The 17745-nt window shown below is 56.9% G+C and overlaps 1 protein-coding gene across 3 annotated transcripts in view; it reads left to right on the forward strand.

Annotated features, from left to right (window-relative positions):
* Positions 1 to 1704: 1704 nt before the first annotated feature.
* SLIT1 (slit guidance ligand 1) overlaps positions 1705 to 17745 on the forward strand; it is a 61950-nt gene continuing 45909 nt past the window's right edge. For all 3 annotated transcript variants that reach the window (XR_003991497.1, XR_003991498.1, XM_030486897.1), the window contains exons 1-4: positions 1705 to 2086; positions 14206 to 14277; positions 14585 to 14656; positions 15274 to 15345. Coding sequence is in view for 1 of the 3 variants with exons in the window: in XM_030486897.1 (XP_030342757.1) it covers positions 1884 to 2086; positions 14206 to 14277; positions 14585 to 14656; positions 15274 to 15345 (419 nt within the window). In the remaining 2 variants the exon portion in view is untranslated. The remainder of the gene's footprint in view (positions 2087 to 14205; positions 14278 to 14584; positions 14657 to 15273; positions 15346 to 17745) is intronic.

Here is a 17745-nt window from a genome sequence, read left to right on the forward strand (position 1 = left end):
GTGACAGGGAGTGTGAGAGGGAGGGGGATGGCATGCTATCCACAGCATCTAGCTTTGTGGAACACCAAGCAGCTAGGAAGCAACCTTCACCCCCCGAAATTCAGCCAAGGTCTTTGTCATGGGGCCCCTTTGGGTGCCATTGCCACCAGGGTCCCCAGGAGCCCCAGGGAGGGCTGCGGGGCCACCTCTGCTGAAGCTGTGCCAGCGAGCGGTCGGCTCCTGGAGTCCTGGGAAGCAGCTCATCTTCCTCGCTGTCAGGACTGCTGGGTAGCAACAAGGAACAAACCCCTTTCATCCATCTCAGGCACAGCTTCCTCCCGGGATGGGGGCCAGAGGAAGGAGATGTCACGAAAATGCAGACAGATGATGGGAGCCTGCATTGGGGATGGGAAAGGGCTGCTGATCTGGGCCAAGCTGGAGCAGTCCTCTGTGTGTGTGTAAGGTGGCCCTCGCCGGAGCGACACCCCATGCAGACACCTCCCTCTTGCCCTGACTGAGAAGCTTGTGGAGCTTGTGGAGCTCCATAGACTGAGGGCATTGATTTAAGAGGCAGTCCCGGCCCTGGGGCCTGCTACTGTACCTGCAAGTACTCCTCTGGCTGGGAAATGAGCATGCAGTGGGGTGTGTGTGCTCACACACCTCTCCTGCTGCTGCCAGAGCGGTGTGACAGGCTCCCACCTCCCGTGCTTCCATCGGTTTTCTCTCCAAGGAGGACATTTGCAGCAGTTGCTGCCAGCAGCCAGGACTCTGCTGGGCATCCTGAAATGCCTGTTGTTTTCCTTAAGGACTCAGCTCTTGGAGCCATGGGGTTACAAGTGTTTCAGGTGCCATAATAAAGCAGGTGACCAGCCTTCCTGGTTACACCATCCTGCTTTGCATTTGCAGACCTCAAGGAAGAAAATGGAAGATAATAAAATGAAAGCAACACTCACATTTCTGAGATGTCAACCGTTTGGAGCCAAGCTCACGAGATTTCTTGGCTTTGCTTCTTTTTGCACTGAAATAGGTGTACTTTGCCTCTTTCTTCCTGGCAGATTGGCCACAAAGACATTTTGCTTACTTTATTTCTGAAGACATTCCCTAGGAGCGGGAAATGACACAGCTTGTGCACAGCCAGGACTTTAAGATTCGCTGTCTGTGCAGGGGGCAAAGAGCAAAGTGGAGATGTGTGCTCAAGTTTCACCTGCATGCTGGGGTGCATGAGCAGACCAGGTACCATCCTGGCTGACAAGCGCTAGCCTGCCGTGTGGTTCCCACACCTCTCCTGGCCTCTGGATGATGAGGATGGGGCTCTGGACTGCCGGGTGGGAGACAGACCATAGGTGCCTGGAGCATCCTGGGGGATGCAAAAGCACCCCAGAGGAGAGGTGGGAATGCTCTGCCTGCTGCCGTATGGTTCCCAGGTTCTCCTGCCGCTGCCAGTCCCTCTGCCTGCACGCTACCCGCTCGCCTTGCTACACCCCGCAGCCACCTCACAGCGGGGACCAGCTGCCCCCGGGCCAAACCCGCTGTCCTGAGAGGGGGGACACCGAGCCGGAGCCAACCTTGCCGCACGGCCGGGGCAGTGCAAAGCCCCGACGGCTCCGGGGGTGCCGGTGCGCTGCCAGGACAGCACCACTCCTACCGCTGGTGCCGGGGGCGCGGGGAGGGGCGGCGGCGGCGGCGGGGGGGCCCGTCGGGGCGGGCAGGGCGGAGGGAGGAGCCAGCGCGGAGGCTGTGCCTGGGCTGCGGGATGGGGCGGCAGTGAGGGCCGGCGGGTGTGCGCCGACGGGGCTCTCGCCCCGCAGCCGAGCTGAGCCGTGCCGAGCAGTGCCGTGCCCAGCCCCGCTCCGCTCCCCGGTAATGCGCAGCGGCCCCGCCGCCTAACCTAGGTGCCCGCTGCCATGGCGGCCCCGGCCCCCGGGGTCCCGGCGGGGGTCCCGGCGGGGCTGCGGGCCGCTGCCTGGCTGCTGGCGTGCGCCGCGCTGTGCCGGGGCCGCGCCGCCGCCTGCCCGCCGCTCTGCGCCTGCAGCGGCACCACGGTGGACTGCCACGGTACGGCCCTGCGCGCCGTGCCCAAGAGCATCCCCCGCGGCACCGAGCGCCTGTGAGTACTGCGGCGCTTTGTCCGGCCCGGCGGGGCGGGAGCGGCCGCGGCGGCGGGTGGGTGTGCGGGAGACCGGCGGGGCGCTGCGGCCAGGGGCTTGTCTTGGGGGGTGCCTGCAAGTGCCCGGCGCGGGGGTGCGTGTGTAAGAGCCCGTCGGGAGCGTGTGCAAGAGTCCGTCCGTCGGGTGTGTGTGCAACAGCCTGCCCGGGGCGGGGTATGCAAGTGCCCATCCAAGGGGGGGTCATATGTCTGTAAAGGGCAGTACTTGTGCGAATGCCCGTGGGACCATGTGTAAACGCATGCCCAAAAGCGGCGTGTGCAAGAACGTGGTGGGGTGGGTGAGTGCGTGTGCAGCGTCCCGTTGAGCAGAGCGGTTGGGTGTGTGCAAAAGTGCCTGTCCAGGGGGTGGGTGTGCAAGAGCCTGTCGGGTGAGGGTATGTGCATCATCCCTTCCGTGAGGGGAGTGCAATAGCCCGTCGAGGTGGGGAGCAGTGTGTGTGCAAGAGCCTGCTGGGCAGGGTGCGTGTGCAGCCCTTCATCTGTGGGAGGGGTGTGCAAGGGGTCCGGCGTGTGGAAGAGTGTGCCTGTGCCAGTGTGTGTTCAAGCATGTGGAGTGGGGTTGGAATTAGAGCTGTGCTTGAGAGGGTGGGTTGTTCCAGGAGGGCATTTGCACTGGGGCAGCCTGGAATGGGCTGCAGTGTGGGGCTGCGTGCCCCATGGCAGGTGTGTGGCTACGACTTGTCATGGGGTACCCACATAGCTGGAGGGGTTTCCTAAGTTTCCCAGCCACCCCAAGTCGCTACCCATACTGGGCACCCCTTTGTTCCCGGGAAGTCCTCCTGGGAGTGCTGCACGTGGTGCTAGGATCAGGTCCCACTCCTGAACGCTCCGCTTGGGACCCCCACAGTGTGACCAGCCACCAGCTGTGCACACAGCTCACCCAGCCCTGCCCGCCCCCTGTGCCAGCACCTCACTGCTCATGAAAGCCCCTGCCCCATTCCCGCTGGTGCTGGGGGTGTCCCTGGGTCTCTTGGCTGGACCCTGTAAGGGCAGCTTTTCTCACAGTCATGGTCCAGCCGGCTGCAGGGTCCTGTGGCTCCTGCTCGGCTCCCCTGAGCAGGGGAGTGCCCCTTTGCCGCTGCACCCACTGGGCAGGTCTCCCTGCTTGGGGACCCTGTGGCTGCAGCGGGTCCTGCTCTGGGGAGAGGGGCATGAGCTGAATGTGTCCAACCTGCTGCTGGCGGCAGGTTCCCGGTGTGCGGGTGTCCCTTGTCCCGGCAGGAGAGCGGGGATGTCCCCAGCCTCTCCCCTCTGCTTGGGGGGAGCAGGTGCCCCCTCCCAGGGGCTGCGGTGGAGCCTGGTGGCACAGTAGCCCCCCAGCTCCAGCCATGGGGCCAGGCTGGCCCGACATCCCCCTTGCAGTGCAGGGAAGCATTGGGCTGCTTCCTCCTTGAGTAGCAGAGCTGCAGGATGCATCCCGGGAGTCTCACGCACAAGGGGCTCCTCCTGTCCCAGTGCTGCAGTGACTCCAGTTACTGGAATGTGAATGTGCCCTTTGCCGGCAGCTGGGGAGAGACCCCACTGGCAGGGACTGCAGGCAGCCTGGCAGCACAGGGCTGCACCCAGCATGCTGCACTGGGAGCTCTGCGGGACACCGCTTCAGTGGAGTTTTTTCTTCTCCCACCATGGTTATCCACACACAAATGATTATCACCCAGCTCAGCAACCAGCCTGCTGCGAGCTGCAGTCCCATAAAGCTGCATTGTGAGCACCGAGACAGGATCTCCCTTTCCTCTGTGCCCAGGGCAGGGGGAAGGTTCATACATAGCCTGCACCAGCCCTTTCTGCCCCTTGGGTAGCTTGGTGAGCTCCGCAGCATCGCCTCTCCATGCACCATGGGGGAGCATGGGCAGCGAGCCCCAGTCTCTGCCCACTGGGCTGGTGCTCAGCACCGCTCAGACAAGATGATGCTCGAGTGAGCTGGTGGAAGACACCCTTGGGTGTCACTCCAGCCCCACAGGGCATCTCTCCCCCTCTGATGGCGGGTCCTGCTTGCTGTCTTCTGTTCTGCCTCCACTGACTTGGCCCTCCGCGTCCATCACTGCTTGGAGACATGGGGTTTTCTGTATTCATACAGCTGCTGATGCCGGATCTGCTGGCTGGGTTGAGCCAGACGTGCTGCTCTCTTGTGGGTGTTGTCTGCTGGATAACTACTTCCCGCTGTGTTGCACGCCCTTGCAGGTGCTTGAGGGTGTCTATGCAGAACAGGTCTATCTCCAAGCAGTGAATTCCTCCTGTAACAGCTCGTAAGCGAGTTCATGTTGCCTGTAAAGAGGCTGCAACCTCGCAGGATCCAGCTTCTCACCGCTTGATGGAGCAGGGTCAGCTAGCAACCACAGGGGAGCCTGCAGCAGGGTCTGTGCTCCACACTTGCTGTCTCCAAGGACTGGCTTGCTTTGGGAAGCCAGAAACCTCTTAGTGGTGCTCTCCACTGCCTGCCTCTTTTCCCAAGCTCCGGGATGTGCAGTGTGAGCAATGCTGACCTCGCCATGCATCCCACAGTGCTGGTGAGCAGTGGTGTCCTTGCTGTCATGTTTCCAGCCTGTTGCATGCCAGCAGGGGCAGCCAGCATGGTGTTTGGAGGCTCCGGGCTTTCTCCAGCCTCCCTGCTGGCTAAGCCCCATGGTGGCATGGATTGAACCCCTGGTCAGGGCAGCGCTTCTGCTGCAGCCACACGTGCTGGTACTGCCAAAGTCATCATGGGGATTCAGCAGCATCCTGTGGTGAGGTCTGAGCTGCATCACTTTTGAAATACACTGTTTTCCTTTGAAGAAGAGGGAATTATTTGCCTTGCAGAGTCACTGCAACTTTGGAGAATCATGGGCTGGGGAGAAACTGTCTTCTGCTGACCTTCTGCTTGAAGGTCTCCCCTGTGATGCCACCTCAGTGCCATACTGTTGGTGGGGAGGGACATGGCTGGAGATGTGTCTAGGATGGAGCATGGGTGGTGGCTGCTTGGGGGGACACTGGACCCTCTTTCCTTGCAGCGGGGTACATCACATTGCTCTCTACATGCCTTCTAATCTGCAACCCCACCTTTGCCTGGTTCAGGCACCAAGCGGAGAGGCTTATGCTGCAGCAAGGCAGAGAGCAGCGAAATCTCTGGGCACTTTGCAGGGCTGCCTGTGCTCCTGCCGACGCTGCTGGCAAGCTTGATAGAGCAGGTCCTGGAGGCATCATAGGCAGGATGGGATGATAATCCTCCCGCACAACAGTGTTATCTGCTCCCAGGAGCCCCTTTGGTCTCAGCCGCCAGAGGACAGCTATGGGAGAAGGACCTGGTTCTGTTCCCTGTTTGCCTGCTGTTCTGTCATTCTTTCCTTGAAAGCACCTCTGAAGAGCAGACTGCCCTGTCAGGGAGCTCTCCCCATGGCAGCAGGACCAGTGCAATTTGCCACTGTCAAATGGCTGCTTCCAGCCCAACTCTTTGCTTGTGGGGCTGAGTAGAGCCTGATGGCGTTGCACTTGCTCCTGCTTTTGAAGTTTTCAGCTGGCAGCTGAGAATTGCCCCACTCACCCCTTCTGTCCCCTCTCTGGTGGGCTGAACATCCTCCATCTCACTGTTGGCTGTGCAGTGCCCCTCTCCCCCATGTGGAGGGCAGTGGAGCTGGGTTTGGGGGTCCCCACCACCGTATCCCCCTTTGCTCTCTCTTCTCTCTCCCAGGGTCTCTGGCCACCGCATTGCATGGGGCTCCCATTTGCCTTGTTCCACCAACTTGGGGTTTGCTAGTGGTGAAAAGGGCCCCATCCAGACTGCAGGCAGCTCTGCCAGCTCTGTTGTCTCTGCCATCTGCGTTGGCAGAGAGAAGGGGTGCTGAGCTCCAGCCTTTGGGTAGAGGAGTGCGATGCTGTGGCAGCCACACTTCAAAGCATGCTTGCGTGCTGTATAACCATCCCCTGCCCAAATTACAGCAGCGAGCTCTTGGTCAGAGTATGTTTAATTCACACACCCGCATCTCCCTCCAGCTGGTTAATCACAATGTCTTACAGCAGCAAGGTGGGTGCATCACAGCAGCACTCGTGTGTTAACACCAGTTGTTGGGCTGAATCTCCTTAGGGGGCTTCAGGGAATGTTAATTCTTAGGAAACACCTTGAAGGGGGTCAACCTCTCCCTTTCCTGGGTGCCTGGGCAAGTTTCTGGTGTCGCAGATGAGGAAGCTGGTTGCAGAGGCAGCGAGGGAGTGCGCAGGCTCTGCAGAGCTCTGGGACAGGATGCAGGACCAGTGTCCATCCAGGGCAGTGCCTGGCTGGCCCTGCTGCCCTCGGCTCTCAGGAGAGCCAGTGCTGGGCATGGGGAGGACGCAGGGTGGCTGGGGAAGGCAGCCTGCTCACAGCCCACTGTGGTGGCTTCCTTGGGAGCCTTCCCGGACAGAGGAAATTTGCAATTCTATTCCAATTTCTCCCTTCAGCTACGTCCAAGGCAGATGCTGTCTATATATCGCCATGGTAACGCTGCGTTCTTGCTCTCCATGGAATTGCATGCTGGAAAAATATTAGTTTAAAAAACTATATGTCGTGTTTGTATTGACTGGAGCCAAGGCTGATAGCGGAGAATCTATTGTCCCCTGGTTGGGAAAAGTCACCAGTAACAGGCAATAAAGCCGGGCGGATTGGCCTCTGGTGACCACTTCTCACCCCGCGCAGCAATTGCTTCCCTATAAACCCTTCCCTGGCTCTGTTTTATTGCGTCCTTTAAAATAGATATTTTTGCCTTAAATGTGCTGCCACTTTGCTCCTCCGGGGTGATGCATTGTGCTGCCAGCAATTCCTCGCTGCTGAGGTGGGAACGAGGAAGGGGGATTTGTTCTTGGCTGTAATTGTGGGTCTCTGGTGTGGATCTTCAAATGCAGTCACTGCTGCTGCCGTGCCCAGAGCCTGCAGCCCTGGGGTGAGCTGGGCACAGTGGCAGCCGGTGCAGGATAGCACCCTGTGCACACACAGGCACAGAAACCATCTAGCCGAATCACTACAGGACATGCATTTGCTTTGAGTTTCGTGTTCCCCTACTTCATTGTTTCCTATTGAACCTCCAGCCAGCAGAAGAGCGAGGCAGCTGTAAAATGCAGAGGATGCTCGAGAGACCACCACAAGGAATCAGAGCCTACAGCCCTGGGGAACAGAAGGGATTCGGGTGCCACCAGGGCTGTGTGGGCAGGGAAGGGGTGTCCTGTCCAAGGAAAGGTGTATGAGCCCATGACCCCACATTGAGAGGGGCTTTTCCTGCATCCTTGGTCTAGTTTGCTCTCCCAACTGGGTGAGATGAGCACTAGAGCAGGACATGTGCATGTGTGCATGCATAGGAGCGCGAGATGGGCAACCAAGGAGCCTGTCTTTGTCTCGCATCCGAGTCCTTCATGGTTCCCTGCCTGCTCCCGATGTACTTAGTGATGTGGATGTATCCTCTTTATCTTTATTGCTACCAAAATAACCTTTCATAAAACCTGAAAGGCAAGGAGAGATTTTTGTGCATGTTTCATGGAAGGCAATAAAAACCAGTTGTGCATTAGCAAATGGCCCCATCCCAGGGGATGTCAGACCCAAATCAGTGCTCCCTGGAAGGCTTCCAGTGTGAGCAGCTCCAAGGCTGGCCCCTGTCCCCACACAGGGGTGGCTGCAGTGGTGGGAGCGGTGAGCAGAGGTTTTCCTGCCGTACAGCACGAGGCTGCAGTTAGCAATGTGTGCAGCGAGATGGGGTGCTTTGAAGCCTGGTCACTAGGGTTGTGGCACTGCTGGAAAGAGGAAGGGAATTAGGTGGGATGAAGGAACTTCTCTGTGATGGTTGATACAGAGTCTGCCCCCTTGGGACTATCTCAGGCTTCCTTGCCACATAGAGGCTCTGAAGCTGTGCTGAGTATCTGCTTTCCTGGCATGCATTTTGGATGCACTTGCTGCTCGAAATAGCAGAGGCAAGTGTCCTATGGGGGAGAGAGGCTGCTAGGAGAGGAAGATCAGAAAAAAAGGAAGATTAATTTTTCAAGCGATGAAGCCAAGGAGCAGCTCTGGGCACCAAGAGTGGGAGAGATGCAAGCTCCTGGCTCTGGATATTTCTCAGCAGGAAGAAGCCTCAGCTCCAAAATGGAATGCTCCAATGGTCTGGGGTTGAGCAGGCACCTGTAACCAAGCAGTTGGGGTGCTCTTGTCCTCCCGTCCCTGCTCTGAGCTGCTCCAAGAGGGATGAGCAAAGGGAATCTGCTAAGGAAGGTGCAGCGTGGATTGGAGCTCAATCTGCTGAGTGGCAGGGTGAAGCCTGAGGGCTGGGCTGCCTCCCTGCCCTGGGAAGCAGAGGAGCCACAGGAGCAGCAATACTTCTCACCAGGCTACTTAGCACAGCACAAAAAGCCAAATTTGGGGGGTATCATCAGGCAAATCTGTTCTTTTGGCTGAGCCTCGGTTTCCCCATTTGTGAAGCAGAACCAACCTGCTGCCTTTTCTCATTCACACCAGGGTTCGGCGAGGGCATTATTTTTAACATGAAGGTGACACACCATGATGCTGTGTGAGTGTAAAGCATTCCCTGACTGTGAGTGGCTAATGACTGTGGCGTGAAAACCCCCGAGAGAAGTTAGGAAGAACAGAAAGCCTTCTGGATCCACACCATCAATGCTGTGCTTGGGGGTGGGCTCCCCTTTGGCTAAGCTGAGATGAGCCCAAACAGCACACAGCTGCTCTTGGAGCTCTCCCCTTTGGGCACATCACCCTGCAGGCATCTGCTAGGGGGATGCTAGCAAGGTGTTTACCCTGGGGTGCATGGCACCTTAAAGGGACTTGGATGAATCCTGTGGGCACCTTTGTTCTTCCTTGAGGAGTCTGGTCAGGGCAGGGATGGGAAGGAAAAGGAGAAGGTGCTGAGCCCCTTGTGCAGCTGTGTCAGCCCAGAGTGCGGGTACCCAGTGCCCCTTCCCTGAGCAGCAGCATCCACACCTTGGACGGGATGGGGTTAGCACCCAGCCCCAGGGGCTGCAGGGAGCTTGTGGATGCGGTGAGCATCCTCCATGCTGGCACTGGAGGGGACCAACTCTGGAGATGGGAAGAGCTCTGCCCTGCCTTTCACTGCTTGCGCAGTTCTGCGAGCCTGTGCTGGGGCTCAGTTACATTCAAGCAGCCGGGTGAAATCTTGAGAAGACTTGAAAAATGCAATAAAAATAAAGGATGAAAGGTTGCAGCTGTTCTGTGCCCCAGTGCTGAGCGCAGGGGTCAGGCTGGGCTCTGAGCCTGGTCCGTGTTTCCATTAGCAGTCTGCGTGATGGGATACGAGCTGCTTATGACATCTGCAGATGCAAGCCAGGCTGGGATAGATGCAAGAATGCTAGGAGACAGACTGGGATTTCAAATGGGGTTTGGAAAACAGGAGGAACGGGCTGACAGAAAGGATGCTGTTGCCTGTGGACTCAAGGAAGGTGTTTGGTGGGAGGGGATCACCAACAGCACAAATGTGGGATGGGAGCACAAACTGAGCAGGTCCTGCCCCTGCAAGGCAGAGAGCCCCTCAAGAAGGCTGTGTCCCAGGGAATGGGGGCTTGTGGGGGGGAACAGGGATGGGAGATGGACCTGCGTGGGCAAGGGAGCAGCCTGGTCTATGCACCATGGTGGCTGGGGCAGGCAGGGATGGGGTTAATCTGCAGCAAGAGGGGTTCAGGTCAGAGTTTTGGAAATGGTCCTTGAGGCAGGAGCAGTGACATGCTGGAATAGGGCACGGGGAGCATCAGGCCCTGTCCCTGAAGGAGCCATGCACGCATCTGTCAGGATTGATGGAGGGCTGCAGAGATACTGCTGTGGGGTGTGTGACCTTGCAGCCTTCATTTCTCCGCTTCCCTGATCATTATTGGGCACTGCCGGCTCCAGCTGGGGTCAGGGCTCTGGGATAAGAGCTACAGAGCCACTGGGAGGGGAGCTGTGCCCCTAGGGGCCCGTGCTCCGAGCCAAGGGCAGAACAGCAGAGCGATGGGGACCATGGAGGGAGGGACACATCACATCCACGATGCAACTGCCAGCCTCAGCAGGTACCAGGGCAGTGGCAGTCCTTGGCACGGGGACCGCAGGGGCATGGCTGGTTGCAGGCATTGCTGACACGGACCTCTTCTTCACCTCTGCAATCACCACCACTCTGTGCTGGTGGGGTTGGGACAAGTGGACATTTTTCCACTTGTGAGTACAAATGCAGGGTTTCATCTTGCAGACTTTCCCTCTGCCTTCTTAAAAGTGGGACTCTGGGGAGCACAGCGGTTAGGATTTCTGCCTCAGTGGGAGAGCAGAGCTGAGCTGAGCAGAAGGACGGGAGTCACGTGTGTGCCAAATAGCTGATGCTTTTGCAACGGAGTGTGGACAGTGGGGTTGCGCTGTCTGCTCCTTCCCCTTCCCACTCCTGATAAATCAGTGCCCAGGGAAACACCACTCATGTTGGCTGTATTTAATAAATTACCTCTCAGCATTTGCACTCTCTGAGGTTGTTATCGAGTTAGTGTAGCTCCAAATCCTGCAAAGGGAAAAGACACCTCAGGCCCCCCACCCCCCCGCGGGAATGGAATAAGCCATTCAAAGCTAGAAACCAAATATAAACCCAGACTATGCAAATCCAGTCTAACGAACTCTGCTGCAGCACAGACATCCCATCTGGGAGTGGGATGATTCACAAGCAACATAGCAAAGGGACTGCTTGTTTTAATGACTTTCCTCTTCCTGGGGAGAAGTGGGAGGGGGGTTGAAAAACCTGAAAACTTGAAGGTTTTGAAGGTTGCAAATGAAAATCCTCTGCCTCTCCAGCGCAGGGTAAGATTTGGGATGCTGGGGGGCAGAGGAGAGCAGCCTGGATGAACACGAGGATGCTTTCTGGTATTAAATCCTATGGATTAACAGTGAAAGAGCATCACCTGCATCTCTGCTTTCAAATCACAGTCCAGAAATGCAACCAATCTGCCAGGCAGCTCCCCAGACACATCAGTCCTTATCAAAGCTCTGCTGCGTGGGGCAGGGCAGGGTGTTTCGCTTCACTAAGAAAGGGCACAGAGGCAGCGGGTGAGCAGCTGAGCAATGGGGGTCTGGCTTTCTGGGCACAGCAGACTGTAATTTATCACCATGAGCAACTGAAGGGGGTTTAGAGGGGAAAAAATGGCAAGAAGTTAAATAGCGGTGTTGCCTTGGCATCCTCACAAATAAGCTTTACCTGCTGTTCATTCCCATCTTGGTTGCAAAGGCCATCATTTACTCGAACAAAGGCAAGGGGGGGATGCTGAGAGCAGTTGTCAGGGAGCATGCAGGGCTAGTTCGTGAGGGAGCAGGGCTGTGAAGGGGAGCTGGGACACTGCCCTGCTTGGGCATGGCCACCAGCCCCCGTGCTGGAGCACCATGAGGATGCTCAGCGAGCATGCAGGGAGCAGAGGCTGCGGTGGGTTGGTTGGGCAGCACAACTGCCCCCGGGGGTGGCATGTCCCTTTTCAGCACATCTTGCTTGTGCCTCCTTGTGCTGGAAAGGCTTTGGGTTCAGGCTGCTTTATCCCAGAAGGTGCCTGGGAGAAAAGGCACAGCCTGGTTTTGGTGTGTGGAGGGACTGGCTATGTCCAGTCCACGCCTCTTCAGTGTTTCTGCAGGTCTCCACGCTGCTTTGCCTGTGCTCTGCCTCTGGCTGATGCTCTGGGATGCTCTGAGCATCCAAGCCCACCTTGGGCTTTGCAGGCTGAAGTGTAAGTCTTGGCTTTCAGATTGAGCAGTTTTTAAATGAAGCCTCTCTGCTCTGTCTGTCTGCAGTATTGGTGATTTCCTAACTTCCAGTTACACATTGCAGCCAGACTCATGTTAGGTATGTTCAAAAGAAGGTGATATGGGAGTCCTGCCGGGGACCTTCCCTCACCAGGAGCTCTCCAATGGGTGCCATTACCTCCAGCATGGCCCTAGGGAGCTTCCAGGCAATCTTGCTTTGGGAAGGACCCTTTAGGATGTTTGGAGAAAACCACTCCTGAAGCTGGGATTTCTCCCTGCCCTTAGCTGACCCCAAGGCTGTGGCCCATCAGGACACATCTGCATGTACTGAGCCACCCCTCCTGCATTGACAGATGTCCTTAAAATACATGACCGATCCCAGTGCCTTGTGCCTGGAACTTACAGCCTGGTTGTGGGTTTTGCTCCCCAGGAGAGGGGAAGATCTGAGCCCCACGGCGTGCAACCTTGCAGGATGGAGCCCCAGCCCTGGCAGCCAGATGTGCATGCTGCGTGCTGGCTGCATGGGGAGCTGAGTGAGCTATGGGGCTGCAGAGCCTGAGTGTGGGTTTCAGTTTAATCGCCGGGGCTGGGGAACCTCTATTCATTCCCCGCTTGCATTCATCTGTGTCCTAGTAACGTGCTCTCCCAACCTCCTTCCCAACACAGGCACACACGGCTGGATAATGGCAGGAACCCCGGCAATCTCAGGCGCTGAATAGCGGTGTAATTACGAGGCTATAATGGCGAGCTGGAACTCATTAGCCATTATCAGCCGTTTCAGCAGGACAATGGCAGCACCCTGGGGTGCACGGCTGCACTGGCTGTACACGGCACGCTGCTCAGCGGCTCTGAGGCCAGCCTGCTGCTGACCTCGGCCCCTCGCTTGGCCACAGAGCCCGGTGGAGGGAGGCTTTGGCTCTGGATGGGAACCATGGACTTAGTATTCAGCCGCTCGTGTGAATGGGGCATTCCTGTTCCCCGGGCCCACTTACATAGGGGGGTTATAGAGCCCTCGGTGCTGGGGTCCTGCCGGGGGGTGACATCTGCTTCTTCCCTGCCACGGCTCCAGCAGCTTGTCCCTCTGTTGACTGCCTCCTCCTCTTCCTCTTTTTAGTTTATTCAGTTTCCTCTTTATTTCTGTGTCTGTATTGAGTGCCGTCTCCAGCGTGGGAGCCCTCCACAGGCTGTGCATTCGTGTGGGCATCCTCCAACCCCAGCACATGCTGTGGGCAGATTGGCCTCACGGCAAGGAGCAAACATTGCTGAGGGAGGAGGCTCTCTCCTGCCGTGGGGTGCTGCACAGCAACCACAAGTCTGCAGACTGTGGGTCCTGCTCTCCCTACAGCGCTCACAGCCTGTAAGGCAGAAAGGCACTGTAAAGCCGAGACTGCAAAGTGCAAATCTCTGCAGCTCCCCACTCGATGTATTTTAAAGCAGGATAATCCTAGCAGGGGCATGTTTGAGACCGTGGTGTGAGAGAGTGGAGGTGCAGCCTGCAGGCTGGGAGCAGAGCCCCTGCCACATGTGGGTCCAGCAGTGGGGCACTCCTTGCCCTGGTGCTCAGCAGAGCCTGGGCAGGACAGCAGCCATGGGTGAGTGTAAGCACCCAACGGGCTGCTCTCGCCCCTTATTTTCACCAGTGGGGTGAGCAAGCCAGAACAGCATCTCCCTTCTGGTTGGAGTAGCTGTCCCTGTGCTAACCCAGGGCTTTTGCATTAGAGAGATGCCAGGAGGAGCAGCTTGTCCCCTGCAAGCATCTCTTGGCAGGTGAAGCTTGAAGTGTGGCTTATTCTCCAGGCAGAAGGTGTGCACTGAACCAGTCATGATGAGTGTGGGTGACTTGCAGCTGGGTGTTCACAGGGATCCTGCTTTTCTGGGGGACAGTGGTTTGCTTTCTTAGTACCCCTGCCCTCTCTAAGTCACTCTGCATTTTGGATGACCCTGCTGGATGTTTGCTGCATTTCCAGAGTGCAGTGATGTGCATCCAGCCAGGCGGCTGCTGGCGTCGCTGGGCTGCTTATTGCATTGCTGAGGGCTCTGAGACTTCTGCCCCAAGGGAGGCATCCTGCATGAGGGTAAGGAGATAGGGGAGCTGGGCAGCTCCTGCCCCTTGCTGCTTTATGGTCCATGAAAGATGCTGGCTGTACACTTCTGGCCAGCCAGACTTCTGTGAGCCCGGTAAGAATGAGGGTCCTCTCCAGAGGCAGGGGCCAGCTGCTCTGTTCCTGGTGAGGGGCACAGAAATGCAGCAGCTGCTGCTGTTGTTCGGGCTCTGTCTGCCCTTTTTGGGGAGCTGCTGGGGAGCCCCAGTGCCTGGCCACCTCTTGAGTGCTTCCTTGCTGATCTCTGCCCCTTCTCTCCACAGAGAGCTGAATGGCAACAACATCACACGGATCAACAAGAACGACTTCGCTGGGCTGAAGCAGCTTCGTGTCCTGTGAGTTCCCAGCAAGGGATGGCCGCCCCGACCTTGCTGGGTGCTGTGCTCAGCTTGTGACCTCTCCTGGGGCTGGTAGAGATGATGCTGAGCCCTTTGCTCTGCCAGCAGGGCTGGAGAGCATCCGCATTGGGCTGAGCATGGTGGGCATCCAGAGGGGAGGGAGTGGGGAGAGAGGGGCTGGGTTGTACAGAGGAGATGGTGGGAATGAGGTGGCGCTGGGTCCAGAGGAGTACTGGGGACAGCACTGGTGAGATGGAGGTGCTGGGGACCACCTTTCTGGAAAGCTGACCCCTTCTCTCTGCAGGCAGCTGATGGAAAACCAGATCATCACAGTGGAACGTGGGGCATTTGATGACATGAAAGAGCTGGAGCGGCTGTGAGTGCAGGGCGTGGAGGCGGGTCGGTGAGGGGCTGCCGGGCTTAGTTGCAGAGAGCATCCTTCCCTTAAGCCATAAAGTATCGGTGCTGCTTGACTTCAAACAGCTCCTCTGCTGCGTAGCAGCTGTATTTTAGTGTGGGAAGCAAACCCGTTTCTGTAGATCTTAAAAGTCCTTTCTGATGTTTCTGAGGTGAGGGGCAGGTTAAACACAAATCACTCTCACTGTTACCAGCTGTGTCCTGTGTGTTAGTGAGGGAGCCGTAAGTTCCAGTCCAGTACTCAGTAAAACAGCTCGGCAGTTTAAAAACCCCGAGCAAATATGAGGAGCTGATCGAGCAGCAGGTTAACAGCGCAGTTAAGCAGCAATCAGCAGTTAACAGCTTGGAGTCCTGTCTGCATGTAATTACAACATTCTGAGGAAGTCTATTAATGCCCCATTGGTTGCCCCAGTGCTGTGAGCAGGACAGGGATGTCCTTGCCAGGCATAATGCTCTTCTCTAATAGTCCCTCTGGCTGAGCCAAAGGTCCCAGCTGTGCCCGGATCTGCTGGCTGGGTTGCAGGCAGGGTGATTGCTTTGCCCCCAGAACCCTGACCCTTTCCTCCTTCCCTGCAGACGGCTGAACCGCAACCAGCTGCACACCCTGCCTGAGCTCCTCTTCCAGAACAACCAGGCGCTGTCACGGCTGTGAGTACCCTCTGTGCCAGTGGGGCTGCCCTGTGGGCTTGGTTGTGGAGCTGCCATGGGGTTTGGAGGAGCACTGGCATCCCTGCTTCTGGGGTTGTGCTGGTGGTTACTTGGTGTCTTGTCCCAGTGAGCACCTGGTGTGTTGCAAGGGAATGCATCCTGTTTCTGAGCGATATGCAGCATGGTAGGGAATTGGCTTTGCCTTGTAGAGGACCTGAGATGGGTGCTGTTAAAGATGATGTTAAACGTCTTTGCAGTGTGCCGGGATGTGGAAGGTGGTGCTGGCAGTTTGGGCTGGGGCTGGCATCACTGAGCTGGGCTGTGCCTGCACAGTGCCAGTTGCAGATGTGCTGTGAGCCCTGCAGCCTCCTCTCTGGGTGCGGATGACAGGATCTGGAGTGGAGTTTTTATGAAGGAAGGATAAAGGAGGATGTCCCCAGGGGGTCACATCCTGCCCAGAGACCTGGGCACAGAGACCCCAAAAGCCCTGCTCAAGAGCTGCCTTTCTGCTGGTGTCTGGGTCAGCCTGGGGAAGGAGGAGAAAGCCTTGCCCAAGGTTGATCGAGCCCCTCGTGTCTGCTACTCGCTCTCTGCCTGTGTCCATACCTGCCTGTCGCTCTGCACTCATAGAAACACCCCCAGGGACTGTATCTTGTCATGTGAGCTCCAGCTCTGCATACCCCTCTGCTCCTTCTCCCTCCATGGAGCAGCAGGCTGCCTGGGGAGGCTGCTGGGGTTTTGACAAATATACTCTTTTCCATGTTGGCTTTCCCTTTCCTGCGGCTGCTTCACATGGGCAGCAGTGCCATTGGCAGTGCCAGCATTGTTCAAACTGCAGGAACTCCTCTTAACAAAACATCTGCTGGCTCTCAGCTATGTCAGGCACCATGTATGTTGGGAAGGGGGCCATGAAGATGAGAGGGTGCATTTGAACGGCTTAGGGAACTGGGGTTGTTTAGTCTGGAGAAGAGAAGGCTCAGGGGGGACCTTATCGCTCTCTGCAACTACCTGAAAGGAGTTTGTAGTGACGTGGAGTCAGTCTCTTTTCCCAAGTAACAAGCGATAGGACAAGAGGTAATGGCCTCAAGCTGTGCCAGGGGAGGCTTAGATAGGATATTAGGAAAAATTTCTTCGCCAAAAGGGTGCTCGGGCATTGGAACAGGCTGCCCAGGGCAGTGGTAGCGTCACCATCCCTGGAAGTGTTCAGAAAACATGTAGATGAGGCCCTCAGTGAAATGGTTTAGTGGTGGCCTTGGCAGTCCTGGGGTGATGGTTGGACTTGATGATCTTAAAGGTTTTTTCCAACCTAGTCAATACTATGATTCTATGAAATTGGGGCTGGATGCTCCCCATCGCTCAGAAAAGATGCATGCACCCTGTGGCTGATTTGCAGTGCATAGGAGCAGGGCAGTTGTGGCTGAGACATGAGCTCTCTGCTTACAGCATCTTGTATCCCCATGTCTCAGCTGTGAAATGGGGATGCCAGATCCCTGCTGGGGCAGGGTAGGAGTGGATGAAATAACTGAATGGGCTGAGACATTGCCAGGACAGGCATGGCCATGTTGGGGCCAGGCAGCCCTGCCTGCACCCGCAGGCTGCGGCTGAGCTGTTTTGCTCAGCAACAATTCTGTTTAATTCCGACAGTGCTGGGGAGTGGTCCTGGCGTCTGGCTGGAGGTGGTGTAATGAAGGGTTAAAGCACTGTGTGGGTTCGCCAGCATGGGATGTGTGAAATGGTGGACCTGCGCCAGAGATGGGCCTAGGTAATGGCAGCTGATAGCGCAGGCGTTCAATTAATTATCAAACGGCATTTGTTGAGCTCAGCTGTGCTCTATCGTGGCGCCAGCAATGGCCCATCCTCCTCCAGCGCCCGTTGCATAACAAAAACACGGTGGAGAGAATTATTTCATAAACATTAATATTTCCCTTTTCATCTTCTCTAGATTTGAATACCAGGGTCTTTCTAAAAGCAAACCCCACAGTTCACTGGGGAGATGCAGGAGGGCAGGCTGTGCAGTGCGCCCCTCCACAGGCTGTGACACAGTGTGCAGGGCGCTGTACGTACTGCTGTGGGTGAGGAGAGGTGTGCAAGATGCTCCTTGTAGCCACCCAATGTTCAGGTGTGTTTCAGCCTCTGCCTATTGTTTTGCTGTTGCTTCCCGCAATGTGGTGGTTGTTTTGAACCTATTCCCTCCTGCCCTGCCTTGAAGCTGTTTTCTGGCCATCTATGCCATGGCAAACTCCACTTGGACACCAGCACCCAGAGTTTTTGTTGTGCAATGTGGAGCTGTGTGTGTGGTGCCATGCCCTGGGGAGCTTTGATGAGCACTCAGAGAAAGGGGTCCCTGCAATGAGCCATGGGAAGCTGTGGGACTGTGGACACACTAAGACACTCGCCATC

Source organism: Strigops habroptila, chromosome 5, assembly GCF_004027225.2.
Source record: "Strigops habroptila isolate Jane chromosome 5, bStrHab1.2.pri, whole genome shotgun sequence".
Classification (NCBI taxonomy): domain Eukaryota; kingdom Metazoa; phylum Chordata; class Aves; order Psittaciformes; family Psittacidae; genus Strigops; species Strigops habroptila.